This window comes from Seriola dumerili, unplaced genomic scaffold (assembly GCF_002260705.1).
Source record: "Seriola dumerili isolate Sdu_G_001 unplaced genomic scaffold, Sdu_1.0 BDQW01000091.1, whole genome shotgun sequence".
In the NCBI taxonomy this organism is placed as follows: domain Eukaryota; kingdom Metazoa; phylum Chordata; class Actinopteri; order Carangiformes; family Carangidae; genus Seriola; species Seriola dumerili.
The window spans coordinates 426,483-446,464 of NW_019174346.1; the positions used below are offsets into that span (position 1 = coordinate 426,483).

The 19,982-nt window shown below is 41.8% G+C and overlaps 1 protein-coding gene across 1 annotated transcript in view; it reads right to left on the bottom strand.

Annotated features, from left to right (window-relative positions):
- Positions 1-19,982, bottom strand: part of msi2 (musashi RNA binding protein 2) — a 228,725-nt gene that overhangs the window by 43,970 nt on the left and 164,773 nt on the right. The window contains exons 8-10 of the mRNA XM_022745758.1: positions 15,059-15,141; positions 5,452-5,566; positions 27-101 (exon numbers count right to left, since the gene is read on the bottom strand). Of these exons, the coding sequence (XP_022601479.1) occupies positions 27-101; positions 5,452-5,566; positions 15,059-15,141 (273 nt within the window). The remainder of the gene's footprint in view (positions 1-26; positions 102-5,451; positions 5,567-15,058; positions 15,142-19,982) is intronic.

Consider the following 19,982-nt stretch of genomic DNA (forward strand, 5'->3'; position numbering starts at 1 on the left):
ATATTTTAAGAAAGCCTTTAACTCACCAGGGAACTGGTAGCTGTAGCTTGGTGCGAATCCAGTGTATCCGCGGCCGTACGTTGCCACAATATTAGGGTAACCTTTGATAGAGAGGAAAGAGATTCAAAAGAGATGAGAGAACTAGAAATTATGTATATATTACATACAAATGTGATATTGTACAAGTACACACAGAGACGCACACCGGGAGATATATATATATATATATATATATATATATATATAAATAATGAATGAATATAAACACACACACTTTGAGAGGGAGACAAACCTTGAAAGGCTGGTTTTAAAACTACCACTAAAGTATTCACATTTTGTCAAACAAAACAAAAGTTATTTAAAATAATCCAAAAGAAACATGAATATAAGCCTAAAATAGTTCAGAGCAACTATGAAATCTTGGAATAATACTTTGCATATAAAAAGTCTTGGGTATATTATGTCTAATCTCAGCTCCTGTTGTTTGAAAACCTGCAATCATCAAGAAGAGATTCATTTTTATGCTTCCAGCCTAATAAAAAGGTGGCATGTATTTACAGCTCATAATGTTGATGGTAGATTGTCAACTGAAAATCATTTGCTGTGTGTGCAGTTTGACAACAAACAATTACACTCAATTACATGAGCCTCTAATCTTGATCATTCTGCTCTGGCTGCTTGTTTTAAGGCCGCTGTATTGTGAGATATTAATTTATAGCCAATTCATTTAGTGAGTAAAACGTTTTTATAACCTACAAGAGTCAAGGTCACAACTTGGATGGTAAAATAATTGTCTTTCAGGAGAAGCAGACCTGGTGTATAGATGCCGATATTGCCGATATATTGTCTCTCGTTATACCAGCAGCTTCAGCCACATGGATCAATCAGCTGTGTCTTTACATTTAAACACATTTAAGGTACATCAGCACGAGCCTAACAGCACAGGTTTTTACCAGTTCCATCTTTATGCGTTAAGCCTTCATTATAGTTACTCATCAAGAACTGGTCAGTACTTGGAAACCAAAGCTACTGCTCTTGGTTCTTTACTGTCTAATTCATTTCCATTTTTTATTCAACCATAAGCTCGCAGGCATTTTTATAGCCCAGTGTAATAACACTTTATAGCAGGTGCCTTGAGATGACGTTGGCGTCTGTTTATGTTCTGTGTGTCTTCAGCACAGCAGAAAGGTTCATGTGTTAATATGAGAAGAAGAAGCCAGGGCCAGGGAGGTGAGAGCTCCAGCTCCAGCATGGACCTCACTCCTGGCCGTTTATTATCACTGGTTTAACAAGGTTTGTCCAGTAATTAACTTGTTATCTATGGTAGTTATCTCAAGAGTTACCAGGGCAACCGCTGCTCTATGGGAATCATGTTCTAAATGTGTTAATAATTATAATTAATAATCAGACTGCATAAACAAGAACTACCTCAGTCTGTGAGGACAACATCACTGATCTCAGTTAATCTACTAATCTTTTATTTTCAGTTATTTTCACATGAATATTTACCATGTTTAAATGTAAATAAATTTATTGTGTTTTTAACCCCCCCTTCTCTGTCTTTTTTACTTTATATCTGAATGTGCACGTTTTAAATTTAAACAGCAGTTTGAATCGTTATCATTATTTTTCTCTTAAAAAGGCCCAATCAGTATTAATTATAATTATTTTATATTAATATTAATATTATTTAAATGAGTGGTATATTTGTTTCTGTGCTTCCCATAAATTAACATATAGACTTGTTTTGCTTTTGTGTTTATACACCATTACAGATTGAGCCTCTTACATTGTGTGTGTGTGTGTGTGTGTGTGTGTGTACATATATATATATATGTATATATTGAGTGATCGCGCATGTGTATCTGTAACATCTGTGATTAACCAGTACTAGTAGAAACCAACGATTAGTTATTGAGGGTTACTTTTTGTAGAGTTAAGGTGACATTTAACCACAGCCACTGCAGATTGAAAATGTAATAACAGCTCATCATGTGTAAACCAAAGTCAAAGGAATAGGTTACAGCCTTGTTTAGAGGCTGTACAGTCCCTGGGTGGATGGAGAGGTGAAGTGAGGCCCAAACAGGACCCAGTGTCATTAGAAAAATGTAAGAGTAGCAGATGTATTGTTCATCTGCTGTCATGATTCTTATTACGACCACAGACCCACCAGTTAATTAGCTGGACAGTTTTCAGACAGAAGCAGCTGTGGGCAACATATTGAGAAACGGGGTGTGTGGGAGCAGCAGATAGGAAGTGGGATACAGACAAAACAAGAAATTTGAGTAGAGTGGGTGGGTGAGCGAGCGAGGCTAGTCAGTGAGAATTTGAACACCATCAAAAGGTAATATAAACATAATTAACCCTCTAATTATGGTATATGTCTCAGTCTTTATCTGTTTTCCTCAAGCTATTATCACCTTCAACCATAAGTCTGAACTAAATTACCTAATAAGAGGAAGTCCTTTAGGCCAAGAATGAATCACAGGAGCCTCGATAACTCTTCTTCCATGTGTGTAGCTACACCTCAGAAACTGACCTTGGAAACCTCTCTCAGACTTCAGTGTCCTCAGCTCTCGTTAGCTCTGTACCAGCATCATAAATTAACCTCTCAATGTCTACATTGTACATTTTGGGCTGCAAATTCCTACACACACTGCAGACTAACAGAGCTTACAGTAAATACAATTAGATGAAGCATTTAAAAATAGCAACTACAGAACATTGCATATGCTGTATCACATTGCAGTGTTGGATGGAGGTAGATATTTATACATTTTGTCCAGAGGTGCTGTATGTGCACATGTGTGCTTGTGTCTACAGAATCAAGGTGTCAACGCATATTTTCCATGCAAGCATATTTGTGTGGGTGAGAATGTGCATGAGTATATGTAGGCTATGTGTGTGCGTGTGTGTGTGTGTGTGTGTGTGTGAGAGCATGTGTGTAGATGCTCTGTTCTGTATGCCTCAGAGCCTGTGCCAGCTGGAATCAGAAAGGTTGACCTTGGTCATAAATATCTAATCAGTGTTTGCTGTCCATGAAAAAGTTCAATTTATTCCTGACCCAATGGGAAAATGCCTCTCCCAGACCCTTTCCACTCTCTCGCAGACAAAAAGAAATGCAACTGAGGGAGGCGGCGAGGGGTCTGGTCTGGATGAAGTAGGACAGAGGCTATACCAGAAAAAAAATCCTCATTAGGTGCTGATGAGAAGTCATCACCAGGAAGCTACAGATGGATAGCTTTCACAAAAGCCCCCTCTGTTTGTTTGGTCTGAAAAGAACTGTGATACGATACAATGAAAAGCTATCACGGACCGAAGAATATTGGATATTATGTGTTTGATACTGTCTTACTTTCAACCTGAATAAATGCCAAACTGAAATTGTTGGCTTCGATACAGCGGCTCCTTATACCGTCTTATTTCAACATTTTCTGAGAAGGTAAAACCATTTTCCTCCTCTGATGTACTGCATTACGACGAGTTTTACATGGCGATTATAAATGAAGAAAGTGCAGCCACATGTGTACCAAGTGTGTGCGGAGCAGCTATCGAGAGGAATTAAAAGTGTCGCACAGTGGATTAAGGTTCATGTTAAATGAAGCTACTGTCTCATGAAATTCTTGCACGTCTACAAATATTTCAAAACAAAAGAGAGGGAGGAAAGAAGCAAGAAGGAGAGAGAGAGGGAGAGGGAGGGAGAGAGAGAGAGAACCATTTCACTAAATGAAGGCTGCCATTGTGTCTGGCCTGGTGGTAGCCTCTTAGTGCTCTTATTTGCCTTATTAATATGCATGCTAATGTATCTATTTTATGGCTCAACAGTTCTGATTCACTTTAAAATCAATTATCCATCTGGTACACCCATACCTCGCCCCGGCTCAAATGTGTATTAATTTCAGCAAACATACATCGGGCACAACACAATAAAGATAAATGCCTCGATTAGAGGCAGTAAACAAAGGAGCTAGGGATGGCTTTAATGAGATTTGGCACAAAAGGAGCTTACACTTTCTTAAATAATGAGCCTAGGGTCCCTTTTTCCAAATGCAAATTATAGAAAGGAATGTTTCGCCGTCCTTGTTCCAATTTCATTTAGATAAGAGTGTCTCCAAACAAGTTGGCTGTTAATATTCTCACATGAGCACATCACTGCCTTCCTGGCTGCCATCTCCCAATGGAGGGGAAGAGTGCTCTCCTCTTTGCAGACACATTAGACTGTAATAAGTTCTGAAAAGTTCACTGTGCTTGTTAAATACTTCTCTACAGATGAGATGGAACCGGGAACGACTTCGATACAGCCAACAGAAGCACTCGGCCAGTCTTATCAACACTTTACCACAAACAACTGCATAATCAGTCTCATGGAAAGGTCAAGCCTGCATTAACCATGACAGTTTATGCAACTGTATATAGATAGATGAATAGATACATACATGTACAGACAGACAGATAGATTCATAAATAGCATCTCCAGATAGATCATTACTTTATTGCCCTTTAAATCAGCTTGTTCCAAAAACAGCTCAATAATGGTTTTAAATTCACTGGTTCCATTTTTAAAAAAAGAAAATGCAAAACAAGCAGCATAACTCGCTATTGACTTTCAAAGCCGCTTTAAACATGACGTTAGCCCATGCAGATAAAAATGCATGACTGTGGCTCTGCCTGCACCTGCTACAAGAGGGAGGGGGAGGGGCCACAGTCTCTTACAATCAGCTGTGTGTCTCTTTTGCTTTTGAAGGAAAATGTAAATCTTTTATGTGAGGGCAAATCCATTTGGTTGGGTCGCACATACAAATTATATGCATAGGAAATGCACATAGATAGATAGATAGATAGATAGATAGATAGATAGATAGATAGATAGATAGATAGATAGATAGAACAGAGGGCAGGTAGGGAGAGTGTGCAGTAGTGTTGAATAAAAAGGGCCGCAGGGCTGGATGGTAATGAAGGGGGGTGGGCCAGCAGCTGAGGTCCCTGTAGATGAGATCTCTCCCTGACATGTGTGTCCCCTTCATTACCCATTAAGGGGGGCACAGTGATGAATCCTTAATATGACATTACACCAATTTTCCTCTTCATTTAGTCTGCTAATGTGCTGGTCTGCTCCTATATGCCCAGGGGCTGCCTGTACCAGACTCCACCAGAAATAGACCACAGTGGCCACTGGTGGCACACCTTGAAGCAGCCTAATTAGGGGCAGCGCCCACCTAATGGGGTTATCTAGACGAGAGTTTGCATAAGTTGATTTTTTTAGCAGGTAGAAACTGATGAGTGAATGGCGTGCATGTCTGACACTTCCCCAGCTGGTGAAAAATATGATTCATTTAAACAGAATTTTTGAGTTCAATTGCTGTTTGATGGATGCATGATTTCAAACCTCTGGATCATATAAAGGTGTGTATAGCTCATTTGTTTGTTTGTTTGTGTGTGTGTTTGACTCACTCAGCATGCCCATTCCCAGCATGAAGGCATCCATGGTGTAGGGCAGACCCCTGGCTCGCCCTCGTGTACCTGGTGGGAACATCACCTCCTTGGGCTGGGCCTTCTTACATTCTACCTATGTAGACAGACAAACATACACATATGCACATGTACACACACACAAACACACACAGAGACAAACCATTAGACTGTGTAGGTACACAAGCAGACAGTTCTGACAGGCCTGTCTTGGCTCTTTAAGGTGGTTTTCTATTTGAGTTGCACAGCTAGATGTTTTCCATAGAGAAAAACAAGACTGAGTCAATCTGAGCACCTCACATTTTAGAGCAAAGTCTCTGAGGAAAACTTACAATCATGCTCCTCCTGCATTAAAGCAAAGGTTATTGCTCCAGTGAGCATGTGTCCAATGCCTCGGGGAAATACAAGCTAAATACTTTCCAAGAGTTTCTGAGACATCAAGGTGGGAGAAGCTCTGTTATCAAAGTCCTGCTGTGAGGCAGTATGTCCAGTCTCTTTGTGAAGAGCAGTTTTTTGTTCAATCTAAACACTGAATAATCTCAAAAGCAATAATCTCTCCTGACAAAATGTCCATTTGTTCAGTCTTGTTTCTTTCATTTTACTTAAGTCTTTCCAGAGCAGTGTGTTTAAAATCTGGCACTGGCAGAAAATGTGTTTCATAACTGAATATGGTTCTTTCTTTTTTTCTGTGTATTGTGCATTTGTGTTTGTCTGCTGGTCCTCAGTCCAATTCCACCTGCAGCATTCAACTCTCTCCTGCATTTCTTTCTCTCACTTCACTTCTCACACATGCAGGTTTGTTCATTTCCCATCTTGCAAGACTGACATCCCCTCCTCCAACATAACACATATCAAATGAGGGATGTGACAGGGGCAGATGAGGAGAAGGAGGAAGATGAGAGTCCTATTTACAACATATCTATCCTATCTCGATGAATTATAGAGAAGCACAAGCGGCTGACAACGGTGGCATGGTCTTGTGTCTGTTGGTTGTTCTTTGCTAGGCTGAGTCTGTTCACCATGCTGCACAATCTATTTGCTCCACTGCCTGCTTGGCATCAGCCTGTCCATCTGTTTGTCTGTTTGCCTCCTGGCTCTCGCCTGCTTCTCCCTACTGCCTCCACTTAAGCAGGGTTTTCTCGGCTGCTGCGATTCACATGTCATCCTGGCCTGCTGCACAAGACAGGCTACTGCGCCAGTGCTGTGTACACCTCAACCAAGGCACGACCCGGCATCCATACAAAAAGGCTCGCAACTCTGACAGGCCAGAGGTGCACATTACTATTCACATGCGCTCATACATACACAGTGGCAGACACAATGTGCAATTGCAAGTTGCCAAACTGAAATAAAACTTCACATCTGCAAGAAGTTGTTGTGCTAAATGAATAGTGTAACAAGCTGTGTGTATCCAGCAGGGAGAAGGAAATGTAAAAAGGGAACACTAATGAAAAAGGTTTCTATCACAGAGGGAAAGTTGCTGCGTTGCAGGGCTGTGATTTGTTGCTGTTAGCAGCCCTTTCATTTGAAGCAGACCAACTAAAGTACACAGTTCCCTCAGCCACTTTGTAGCTGTCTCAGCTACTTTGCCCTCCGTGCTCACCTAGCATGGTTTGACATTGTACTGAGGAGACCACAGGCACTCTTATTGTCAGAGAATGACCCCCGGCACGGAAGTAGGAACCAGGTGGGACAAATGGGTGTGTTAGAAATCTCAGCACACTGCTGGGATCTTCACATTCACATAGCTGGGTGACAAATACAGCCGAGCTCTGCCCACACCACAGACATGACGGTGTCTGATCAGCGTCCTCCACTAGCCCCTGCCACATCCAGCGAGCTGAACGCTCAGGTAGCCTGCTGGGAGTAAGACAGACCCGGGTGTGAGTCATGCCTACATTCTCTCAGATGTGGGTCTTTGATATTCAGAGAGAAGGCTCTTTGTCATGGATTTAAAACCAGCCAGGAGCCAGGATCTGTGGTGGTGTGAGTGTGTGGGTGTTCACCTGCTTCAAACACACAGGACTGTTGGAGGGAAGGAGGCAGGAGCTTTCAAGAGTGAACTAAGTCAAAGAACAGGAAAAAGAAAGGAGAACAGAGTCTGACAATGCAGCAGAGTGCAGAGATTCAAATGTTGTCATGTGGAGGGATTTCTCAGACTGAATCTTCTGCTGCAGGAACGGAGGAGGAACACTACATTCACGGGCAAGTCTCTTCCTGAATTATGGCTTGTGCAACTTGGCTCGGCCTCTTGATGCTACGAAGGCAGCACAATATCGTGTTATGAACACACACACACACACATACACACACCTGCCACACAGCGCTGACCAGGTGGTTTCCTCGACATACATCCAGATGTTTCCCGCTGCACTGACATACTGCAGTTGTTTGCCTATCATTGAACTTGGTGTCCTTCTGTAACCCAAGATAAAGTCACCAGAAAGAGTCTGTATACTCTTCAATAAATCTTTTTAGTAACTTATTTGAAATACTGTTTGTGATTGCTATAGGGGCTAAATTGCCAAGCAGATTTATTACAACAACTGTGGCTCTTTGCTTGTGTTAGTTTGAGCGATCAGAGCAATTGCTCAGACTCAGGCGTGCAACGTACAAGATCAGCCTTGGATCACATCCAAGAAACCTGCAGCCCAGTTTGTCAGGAGTAAACAGTAATCCAAACCAACATCAAGAAATGACCCCAAAACGCTGTGTGCTATAAGGAGACAGATGTTGACATAAAGTAGCAAGTGGACACTCGTGCTTGGGAGGTCCCGGGTGATAAATTGAAAAAAAAAAAAGGCATTTGGAGTAATTAGTAGTCCATGTTTAAATTTGTCAAAAGATCTCATCACAAGCTAATTCTGTCCATATTAATCATCAAACTTCATTAGAGAATATGTTGTTCTGTTGCTGTTCTGGTTTTTAAATCAGGATTTGTCTTTTTTGGGGTTTTCATTCTCTATCTACAAATAAACCTGATACACATGCACATAAACATATGGCAACAAGCTCTAAAGTGCCTGTTAATCAGTGTAGGAAAACCCACTGATGAAGCATTAATAAAGTACAGCCTTTCTCACATACAAACCCTGCGATACAGAACAGTGAGATGCTCCAGTCACGACCTCTTCAATACATCTCCCATACATATTAACCTTGTAGGTATAACAGGAAGGTGTGGGCGGGATGGACTGGCAATGACTGTCCTTCAGGGACAAGTGTTTTGTGTGTATGTGTGTGTGTGTGTGTGTGTGTGTGTGTGTGTGTTTGTGTGTGTAGTGTGGGAGGTGCAGGCTACTATTAGCTTCACTAGTGAATGGATTCCATCAGCAGACTGGCAGACTGAAGAAAAGAAACAGTGTGATTCATTTACTCCAGCTCCCACTCCCAGCTGAACAGTCAAAACACATGGACTGAATAGTTAAGAAATGTCATGGCTCTGAATGCACTGTGTCAGGTGTGGTGGGGTGGGATTATTCACTTAGGCTTCTCACCACCGTTTAACAAATGCTTTACTACCAAGTTAATACAATATCTTTGAATACTTAATAAAAGAAATCTGCAAAATTCTACTATTTTCTATTTCTATTAAAAAAAATCTAGTGGATAGAAAAGTGGATTACGCAACAGTCTTGATGCTTGTTTTCCTGTTAAAACTCGTCACTATTGAGATTTTATGTAATTCCTGTGAATCCAAAATGTTCCTGTCCCCATTATTGTCCCACTATGAATGTCTCAAGCCTCTGAAGGATCAGTTTTTGATAGTGAAAAAATAAACTGGGGTTGGAGGACAGTTTTGAGACCACCATGAACCCCTCAAAACAAAAACTGTATGTCATGTATTTTATAAAGTGGGTATTTACAGCAGACTATCGATTCTGGAAGAAGTCTTGGATAAAGCAATGATGCCTTCAATGACCAGCAATCTTACAAGAGTCATTATGTCTGATGATATCTCAGCACGGTTATATAAAAGCTCAGGAATATGAGGTCATTTTAAGGACCTGATGCTCCCTGTGGTGCCGACACTGTTTCCTCATCATGCGTCTATGTTCTGAGATGATATTGTCTCCACACTGAGGGACACATTCAGTCGTGAGCCATGATCATCAGGTTGACGTCAAATGGCTTCCATCACTTCCTCAATCAGCAGATCTGAACATCATTGAGCTTTTATGGGACATCCTGCAGTGCAGAGTGCGGAGTGGATTTCCACCTCCTTCATCCCTCAAAGCTTTCCTTCTTCAATGAAGGGTAAACATCCAATTACTTACAGTCCAGAACTTGTAGTGCAGCACTCCACGAGGGACTGAAGCTCCGCTGAAGGGTGGTCCTGCTCCCTTATTAGGCACTTGGTGTTCAAACAGTCTCAAAGATTTCCAGTCTTTCAGAAAATATTTTCCAAGATATTTTTAACAACCCAGAGATTTAAGTTTCTCTCTGTAGAAATATCCTTTAAATAGTAACTACACCCCTCAAATTCTACTGGAACCCTCTCTCCCAGCACCTTTAAATAAAATACAGCAGGGGAGCGAGGGAGCAATGACTGGAGGAGGTGTGGCCTCCTGGCCACGTAGTGTGTGACTGACCACGGCTCAGTGTAGCATGGGCAGAGACAAAAACTAACCAGCCATGGCAAGCTTCTGTCGGTCAATGCACATAATAGACCTCCGAGTCTTTCATGTCACCATTAGGGAGGGGCCACAGGATTTGTTCAAATCCAAGCAGACAGAAACTATAAGTTTGAACATATCTGTATCAACATCATATACCAACAACAGCTCTATGTGATTATGGCACGGCAGTGAATGAGTTCATGGTGTAGTTACTCTATAAACAGTAATAGTTAGCTATAACCCAGATTCATACAATAGTTTGAGGGCAGTAAACACACAACTGGTACAGCGGCCACTAACTAACTCAGAAGGTGGGTCAGCTGATCACAGCCCACAATCTACTACTCCCATGAACCTTTACCACAGCTAAATATATAACGTCATATTCCAGTTGAAGACAATAAAAAGTTCTCCTCACAGAAGACCTGTTTGTTCTAATAAAACCACACTGAGCTGTTTCTGAGCTGATGATGTCATAATGATGCTGAAATAAATAACTGTCTTCACAGGTGTGTCTCCTGTGGTCACATGATCTAATCAAGCCAAGGGTTGGGTCGCTAACGCTAACTGGAACAATGCTCCTCCTCATCATTTCGGTTTAATATGAAACATGTCACAAAGTGAGTTTAAAAGATCTCCAAAAGAAATGAGACAGTGAAAAAAAGGATTATTATTAATATCATTTAATACTATCCCTGCAGAAAAAGATGAACTGTTAAAAAGTAAATCAAAAAATATTAAATTATGTTCTGTGGCCTTTTTAGATTTAGAAGTTACACATGAGTAAAGTTAATTATGATTGTTAAAGAAAATCACACGTTCATCCCGCTCCTTTATTAAACAAAATGTATCGTCGATACAATGTGCAGGGTACATGTGTCTGTCTACATATTAAAGGCTAATGTATAAACGCCTTCCTGTGCTCGTCTCCTCCCACAGTGACTGCAGAGTCTCCTCCTCAGCGCTGTAATTGGTCGGTCACGTCAGGAAGACACAGTGAGAAATTGACGACTTACAGAAAATTCCTCCCTCCTGTTGTGATCATTTGCTACTGCTGAATATTAAAAATGACACATTAAAGAACATTACCTTGAAGCGCTTGACTAAAACCAATGTGAGTCCATTTTAATGGCACATTGTTGGCTCATCAGAGCCAATACTTGATAGGTATTATTATGAATTAGCTGCGCACGCATAACAGCAGGGTGAGGAGTGATGGGCAGTATCCTGTCGTAGAAAACTCACAGCTTCTCCTTCACTGTATTAAGGTGCTGTCTTGCTGGTGTATGAAAAAGACATTATATGTATATATGAGGAAACCAGAGGATGTGATAAACTGTTCAAGTATTTGAAAACCGTCAAGCCATCTTACGCTTATTGATTTTTACTCCACAATATTTACTGGTTTTAATACAAGGTGCTGTGGCTAAAGGATGTTTCTGTCCTGGAGAGGATAATCCATACTTTTATCACATCCTGCGTTTGCTCAAGCAGGGCAGTCGGGAGAGGTGAGAGCAAAGAAGTCAGTGCAGCTGGTGGGGCAGGTTCAGAGCTTCTTGCTAAGCAGCACCCTGTTTTTAATTATATATGAGGCAGAACTCACAGTGACAGAGAGGAAGTGCTCCTGGGAGTGAGGCCTCGGTGGCACATGAACACAGGGTGACTGACCAAGTCACTAAAAGGTCCCATCACTCACATCTGAGTGGGCATTGACCCACTACACTGCCACAGCCCTTCAGAGGACGGGCAAGGAGAAGGTGGGGTGCCCTGTACATCTACAGCCCTCCCATGTGGGGTGGAATTTCTGTCTGCATCAATTATTCAAGAACCATCTTAGATAACACTCACAGGGAGGATGGATGAGGTCTATTTCTGTATGGTACTTCATAAGGATGAAGACAGGAGGCATTTTTTATTTTGTGTGCTGGTGCTTCAGACACTGGATAACCAGTACTCGAGTACCCGAGAAGACTAAAGGTACAACCTGAAGTGTCTTTGAAAAATGCTCTTAACACACTCTTCATTCTTTTCTTTTTGCCGACATTCTAAGATGTCAGCACTTTGCAGAAGATCTGATGGACACACTTATTTCCTGCATCCTAGCTCATTTAATAAAGAGGGTGTTGCCAGGAGGGACCCCTACAAAGGTGACAAAAGCCTCAGAAAACTGGCGCTTGCTCTGTGTTTTCACACTGTACTGCCCCACAAATCATCCTCATCCTTCCTGTTAAGGTTTCGAGGACCAGATGTGTCACATGGTTTCCACATGTGTCATTTTCTTTTATGAGTAACTGCAGCATTCCTGCAGTGGTGGCTGATGCATTTTGTGGCCACACCCTGTGAAGTGCAACATGTCACAATGCACAAGAGTGCAGCACAGAGGGCTCTTCTCGTTTTAAACTTTACACAGACCTGCAATAGTAAAGGTTTACTGATCACAATAACTATAACTGTCAATAACTATAACTGTCAGCACTGTTGTCAGTCAAAGGTATCCACTGACTGCTGTGATGGCAATTTATAAGAAGAGAGGATTAAAAAAACGTCCTAAAATTTTTTCAATCTTTCTCTCCCACTCTTTTTATAGTTCTACTCGCTCTAATATTAATCATTACAATTGTAAAGCAGTAATAGAGAGCAGCAGGAATGAATCCTGAAACACAGACATTAGTTGCATTTTATCACTCCCTGGTCCTGAAGTCTCTGGGGGTTTGGAATGTGTTTTTGGTTCGATGACTGAAATCAGGGCTGTGCTCAACAAGCTCAAGACATTTTCAGGTTTTATTCTAAAACATAAAATACGTCAGTAAATACCCCAGTCAGTCCTGATTTCTTTAAGCTTTTATGTCTCGGTTGCTGACAAGCGTCTAAATGAGACTACAGAGGTCGTCGGAGACGTTAAGCGTCATCATGTCGAACATAAAAACAGACCTACTCACCAGTCCACCTTTAGAGCCTTGTTGTGTTTATACAAACTTTCACTAACTCTGTCAGAGGAACGGCTTTTATAGAAGAAGTCAGAACTGAATCAAACTACAAGCTGAAGTCTAGTGGTGGAGACATCGAAGTCATGTGACCGTTGTGTTGCTGGTTTATAACATTAGCTCTTTACAACTGCTGATTGTCTTGAGGCTTCAAACATCATAAAGTGGTATTCATTAGTGAAGATGATCCTGCTGAATTAAACCTGTCAGGATCGGAAGCTGTTGTTTATTTTCTCTAATAACCCAAAAGACAATGTTAAAATCCCATTGGCTGTTTGTGGAGGTAATCAGGGTGAAGCTAACTTCAGGACTGAACCAAACATACATCATCCCTGCAGCTCTGTAACAGAGGTACAATTCAACCTGTATATGCAAAGGGAATGGAAGTCAAGTGGTCTTAATTAATTTCAATAATCAATACAATATACAGTAAGTGGGTTCGTCTTTGTGTTAGTGCTTCACCTGTCCAGTTCATCTCAACTCATTTCTTTCTTTAATGAGCTCTGTAAGTTACACAGAATTATTTTTGGGTTTTGTTTGAGCAACAATTTAGAGAGATAACTTCATTTTGTTTTTAATTTATAATTCAAATATTTCATTTTTTTTCGTGATCAAACCTGATTTACTGCTATAAGTGTTTAAAGGAAGAAAATATTTTAAATTTAATAATGGTTACTACAATATTGAACTACTTATTAAACAAATTTGCATTCATAATTATCACCACTGTTTGCTGTTAATTAGAAGTTCTTACAACCTGGCTGTGAGTTGGACTTAAATGAGGCCCATTTTTCTACATGGTCCAAGTTGATGAGGGAGATTTGATGTCAGATTTGTTGGTAAACAAATGTTTTATTAAATATTTTTGTAACAGAAATTGTTCAAAAATATGCGTGGAAAAGTGTTTGAAATATTGTTTTGCTTTGTGTGCATAAATAGAAGCTCTGGCCTGTGCATTCATGCCTGATGTTGATGTGTGATATTTGTGTTCACACACTGCTACGCCTACGTGTCAAAGGATCTGAGACATTTGATTGTGACAGAATATCTTCCACACACAGACACTTATTTCTGTCACACTCTGGAGTTTTCGGTTGCAGTCCTGAGCACCGACTGTGATGCAGTGCAGAGACACGGAGGGATGTATACTGGGGTCATATGTGACCTGGGCTGGTCCCTGGTGAACATGGTTCTACTACACTGGTCCTGTCAGTCAGACGGCCAGTCGGTCAGTCCGTTTCAGGCAGATGCTGAGAGAGAGCAAAGACGCGCAGTGAGAGACGGAGCCCCACCGCATGGCGGGAAGACAAGTATTCCCTGCAGTCCATCACAATCCACAGAACCGCTCAAATGATGCAGGATCCTTCAGGAGGCCTGCAGGGTGGAACCGGGTGGAGGAGGACCTAATGTCACACTCGCCACACTAAGGTCGGTTCCTGTCAATTATTATAGGTGACATGATGACTTAGAAAACTGCTACTGAACTCTGTAGTGCTGTGAGATGACCATATTACTGGTGTAAGTAAAACAAGTATCAGTGGGACTCTGTGAACGGTGTTAATCCCTGACTAATGAACTCTGCCTCTGCCAGTAGCTTCCCTGTTGCATCCCTGGACATCTCCACCTGTGTGTGTGTGTGTGTGTGTATGTGTGTGTGTGTGTGTTAGGGAATTCAGAAAGAGAGGGACAGGCTCCAGTCTCCCGTCCCTCAGCCTGACAGGCAGAACTCAGCCACACAATTTCACGGTTTGTGGGCAGTACACACCACTGCCTTCCCATCCCTGAGACCCAGAGACCCACAGAGTGTGTGTGTATGTGTGTGTTAGCTTGTGCATATGAACATGAACACCCACACCCACACACAAACACACACACACACACACACACACACACAGGCTCCCCTATTAATACTAGGGGAAAGAAGAAATCAAATATTAATCCTTCAACGCCCACCTGGAATTGAAAAAAAAAAATGAGTGGACTTACCATTTTGTTATTGATTTCATGAAAATGAATTTCACAGACTTTCTCTACGATGTCTTCACTCTCAAAAGTTATGAAACCAAATCCTATGCAGAGAGAAACAGAGAAGGGGGGGGGGGACAATGAGTTACGAGTTAGTGGAGACCCTGAGCAAAACTTCAGTAACTAAAAGAAAATGCACCACAAGATGGAATATCATCACGAGCCAGATCCAGAAACTCACAGTACATCTGTGGAGATTGGCTTGGGCATGGAAAAGAACAAGTGAACAAGACAGACATTGTCCTCTTTAAATCAAGAATATGATGAAATCTGCCACATTATTAAGGGCACTCGAGGACCTCTTCTACAAAGAGAAGATGGAAAACAGCACAAAGCTCATTTAATGAGATTCAGGGAGCTGGGGCCCAGCATCTGAATTTCATTAAATGCATTTTGTGTTCTTTTTATTGAAATCTCACTGTATAACAAGCCCTCGTTTTTATGTTAATGCAAGCCTTAGAATGAATGTGTCGTTGACAGTGGGATTTTCATGCCATATTTATAGGATAAAAGCTTAACCCCTCTTTTAATACAAAGACAGAGAAACAAGATGGTTTCAGACTTCTGAACACAAGTGGATTGCAATGCTCTCCTCTGTGTTTTGATGGTGATGCACAAAGCAATCTGGCTTCTGTAAAGCTGCGGTTGAAAGGAAAACTGATATTCTATTACTTTTGCAAAAGGGGAAACTGCACAAAAGAGAAACAGTTAGTGAATAAAGCAGCAAGTGGGAGTGAAAGGAGATGAGTTTCTTTTCAAATTGGCAAACACCCGTCGATGAAATAAAATCACATCGGATTGAGCTTAAACAGCGGTCACTCCGAACAACAAGCCATGTGACCAACATACACTCCACAGAGAGAGATGATGCAGTGAGAACAGTGACCTGCTGAATGTGGAAACTGAAACATACTGATCTTGTCCAATAGTGTCCCATACATACACGTAAAGACACATCCATGTGTTCAGCCTCCAGTCATCTCACACTTCACAGGACTAATCTCAAGATAAAAGAGCTGAGCATCCTGCAAAGCATATGTTAAAGCATAGAGTGTCAGGGTCCAATGAGGCAGGGGTGAAGGTGAGAGACTCAGATGCGGAGGGGGAACCAGCGTCAAGGAATTTATTCACAAAAAAAACAAAATCCATACATACGTAGATGCTGCAGACAAAACAAATCTCATCACCAACAATGACACCACAAAGACAAGACAGAACAAGGGCTTTTTAAAGGAACGGAACTGATTAACAATGGAGAACAGGTGGGGAAGCAGACACAGGTGGGACACATCAGGGATGATTAACAAAAGGAAGCAAAACTAGAACTCAGACACTGGGGCGACATGACTATCAAAATAAAACAAGAAGTGCACGGGGAAACAGAGCACAAGACAGGGAATTAGTCTTCCCTGTCTTAAACACCAGAAACACCCAAACCAGAAACACTCAAAACCCAGAACAGAAACCCAAAACACAGAAAACCAAACCAAGAAAGTCCAAAAAACCAAAAACCTGGAGCCTCCAGGCTGAGACCATGACATAGAGTGTACAGACACAAGAGGTTCCTCATATATAGTGTAATGAGCAGAGCTGCTTCATGGCAGTATTAGATTACATTTAGTAATCAATATGATTTATTTATCATGTTATTTAAATTACTGGATAATCCTATTCTCATCAGTTTCAATATAAGCAGTATATCTAAGTGATCATATGATACTGATATATCAATATAAAGTCTATATCACCAACCCGCACTGTTATAGTAAATATTTAGCAGCTAAAAAAATATACATATTCACATCCATGCAGAAGAAAATGAAGTGTATTATAATACATTAGTCTCCTAAGCAGCTTATTCTCTTAATTCATCAGATCATCCAGAAAAATACAGATTTCTTTGTCAGTAGCAGTTTGTGCTGCTGCTCAGCAGCTCATAACAAACACTGACATTTATACTTCTGTCACAGTCTTTATCTCTCACTCACATTTGTCTTCTCCGCTCCTCCTCCAGCTCCTCCTCCATAAACAACAAGCTCCTCTTCCTCTACTGACACGAGCCAGAACGTATCAGAAAGCCTCTTGTCAAGAGACGGTTGGAAACCAAACGTGTGAGCTCATTAAACACGGACACACATCTAATCTAATGAGATCTTATGAGACACAATATCAATTTCCATTGAGACGTCTCAACGCTGAGCTTTGGCGAGAGCACATCACACATGTGTGAGGAGGAGGGAGGTGGGGGGACCAGTGGTGACGACATGCAGGAACAGGAGGGGGAGGATGCACCCTCTTCTCCTGCTCACCCCACCTTCATGCCAGCGCAAGGAACACTTTTGACAACCAACAAATCAACCGCCAAGAGTAATTTGTCACAGTGAGTGTAGGTAGAGGGAGAGGAATCTGGGGGGAATGAGGGCGTAAAGGGAAAGAGAAAAAGGTGGAGATGAAAGGAGAGGGGGGTGGGGCGGGTGGTGGAGTGGAAGACAGAAAAAGTGACAAGGAAAGAGGTTAACACACATGGCCCCTGTCGCCACACTCCTTCCTGCTGCCACAGGCAGCTCCTCCATCAACTGACAGGACATTTTCCAGTGCACCATTATATCCACGGGGTCAGGGCCAAGCCACACTAGCACATATACCACCAGCAGGGCCCTTCCACCCATGACTGGAGATGTTTAAATGGACAAAAAGACATTTTGCTGTGGTGTAAACTGCTCTTGGAATGTGTCTGGTACACATCCACAAAAACCCCACAACAACCTTCCCTGTTTTTGTCTACTTGGCTCAGCTCGTCCTCGGTCAGTCCCCTGTGGGCTGTCCAAACCTCTGGCCCACCACTGCAGTCCTTCCCTCCACTATCCTATTTTACAGACCTTACAGACAATTACAGGCCACAAAATAGCACCAACAGAAGCATTTATGTCTCCCAGCCTCCTTCTGCAGGATGTCAGCAGAGCGAGATTATTCTCATGTATCCTTCTCCTCCAACTATCCACACAAGGCAAGAGGCTGACCTCCACCAGACTATTAAATACTGACAGCACTGACAGACACAAGGAGAGAGGTGTCAGCATGCTCACACTGAAGAAGCTTCCCACAGCTTGAACAATACCCTGTAAATGGAAACACATGGATGTCTGATATGAAGGCTGATAATAGGTGTTGTGTGGCTAGTGGCCGAGGCCGTGTGGCTGCACTTGCTCACACTTATTAGCCGGAGCTGGGCTTGGCCTCATCTCATTGCTCCACAGAATCGGCAGGGAGCCCAGTTTCACGGCCTTTTACCAGCTTCATCATACTCGCTCTTTATTTCACACTCATGCTTCTGTTGCTTCAGTGAAGAAAGCAGACTCTGCCTGAAGCAGATAACCGTAATCCTTTTTAAATAAATTTGCAAAAATGTTCAAAAATTCTGTTTTCATTTTGTCCCTATGTTGCATTGAGTGTAGACTGATGAGGGAAAACATGGATTTAAATTATATATAATAATAGATTTTCATTATTAGTCTTTAGTTGTCAAAAAATATGAGCTAGTAGAAGTGGATGTGAGACCATTAATGACTGCAGCTGAATATACTGCAATAAGTAAATGAGGCCTGACGCTGTTTTCCAGCACCTTCCTGTGTCAATGTCAAACAGGAACAGAAACGAATTTAAGAAAGGAGTGTGTGTAGAAATTTTTGTTGTTTACACCGGTTGGATAAAATCACACACACACACACACACACACACACACACACACATACACACACACACACATACACACATATTTATAATGAGTGTGTGTGTGTGTGTGTGTGTATGTGTGTGAATGTGTTGTTGAATTACCAAAAGTAATAATAAAAATATAATCATATGCTTTCATACTTTAGTGGCTCAAACAGACTGCAGCTTCTACAGAACCTAAAGCTTTGACAATAGGGAGTGTATTACTGATCAAAACTGCATCTAATGAGAAGAGCCTGCTGCTGCTTCCAGCTTTGTCAACACGGGGAGAAAGTGGGGCAACCTGGAGGAAGTGTCAGTCGTGTCCTGTGGTACACAGCGTGAAGGAAACGGAGCCCCCCTACCATGCACAATACACACGCACGCACGCACGCACGCACGCACGCACGCACGCACGCACGCACGCACGCACGCGCACGCACACACACACACACACACACACACACACACACACACACACACATTCATGTAGGTTTGCGTCCTAGGTCTTAACTTCTCTTCAGTTACAACTGCTCCTCCTATTCTTCCCTCTGCTGAATTAGTTATCTGCTCTAATTATGCACAATCAAGCCTTGGTCTGTCCAGTCAGGAGTCAGTCTACAGAAAGTTCCTGCACTGCACGTCTGTGTGTGTGCCCCAGCCTCCCAGCACCATCTTCTCATAATGCAGAGAAGCAGACAGAGGCAGTCCGGACACCCACGGCACAGTTAGAGGCCTTTGATCAGTATTTCCGTCTGCTATTACTAGAGATCCAGAGCCCTGGGCGTTAATCCCCTGTTGAATAAAGTTAACACCAGGAACTTTCTAACAGCACAGGGCACACAGACGAAAGACAACTGAGAAGTACTGTGAGAAGAAAAAGGCTCATTTTTAGAGATGGAAGAATCAGTGTTAATGTTATTATGAAGACACTTGATTCAAACTGTTTGTGAATGAATGAATGTATCAACACACTGATATAGTAACCATGACAAGTATCACTATTATTATAATCATTATAACAAGCAGCCTGATGGTGCCTGAATACAACAGTATATACAGCTGGTCCTGGTCCTGGTCCTGCCTTGAGATGATGTTTGTCCTGATTTGATGCTATATAAATAACATTTAATTGAACTGAAGGAGAAATATACGATTTCAACAGTAACATGTT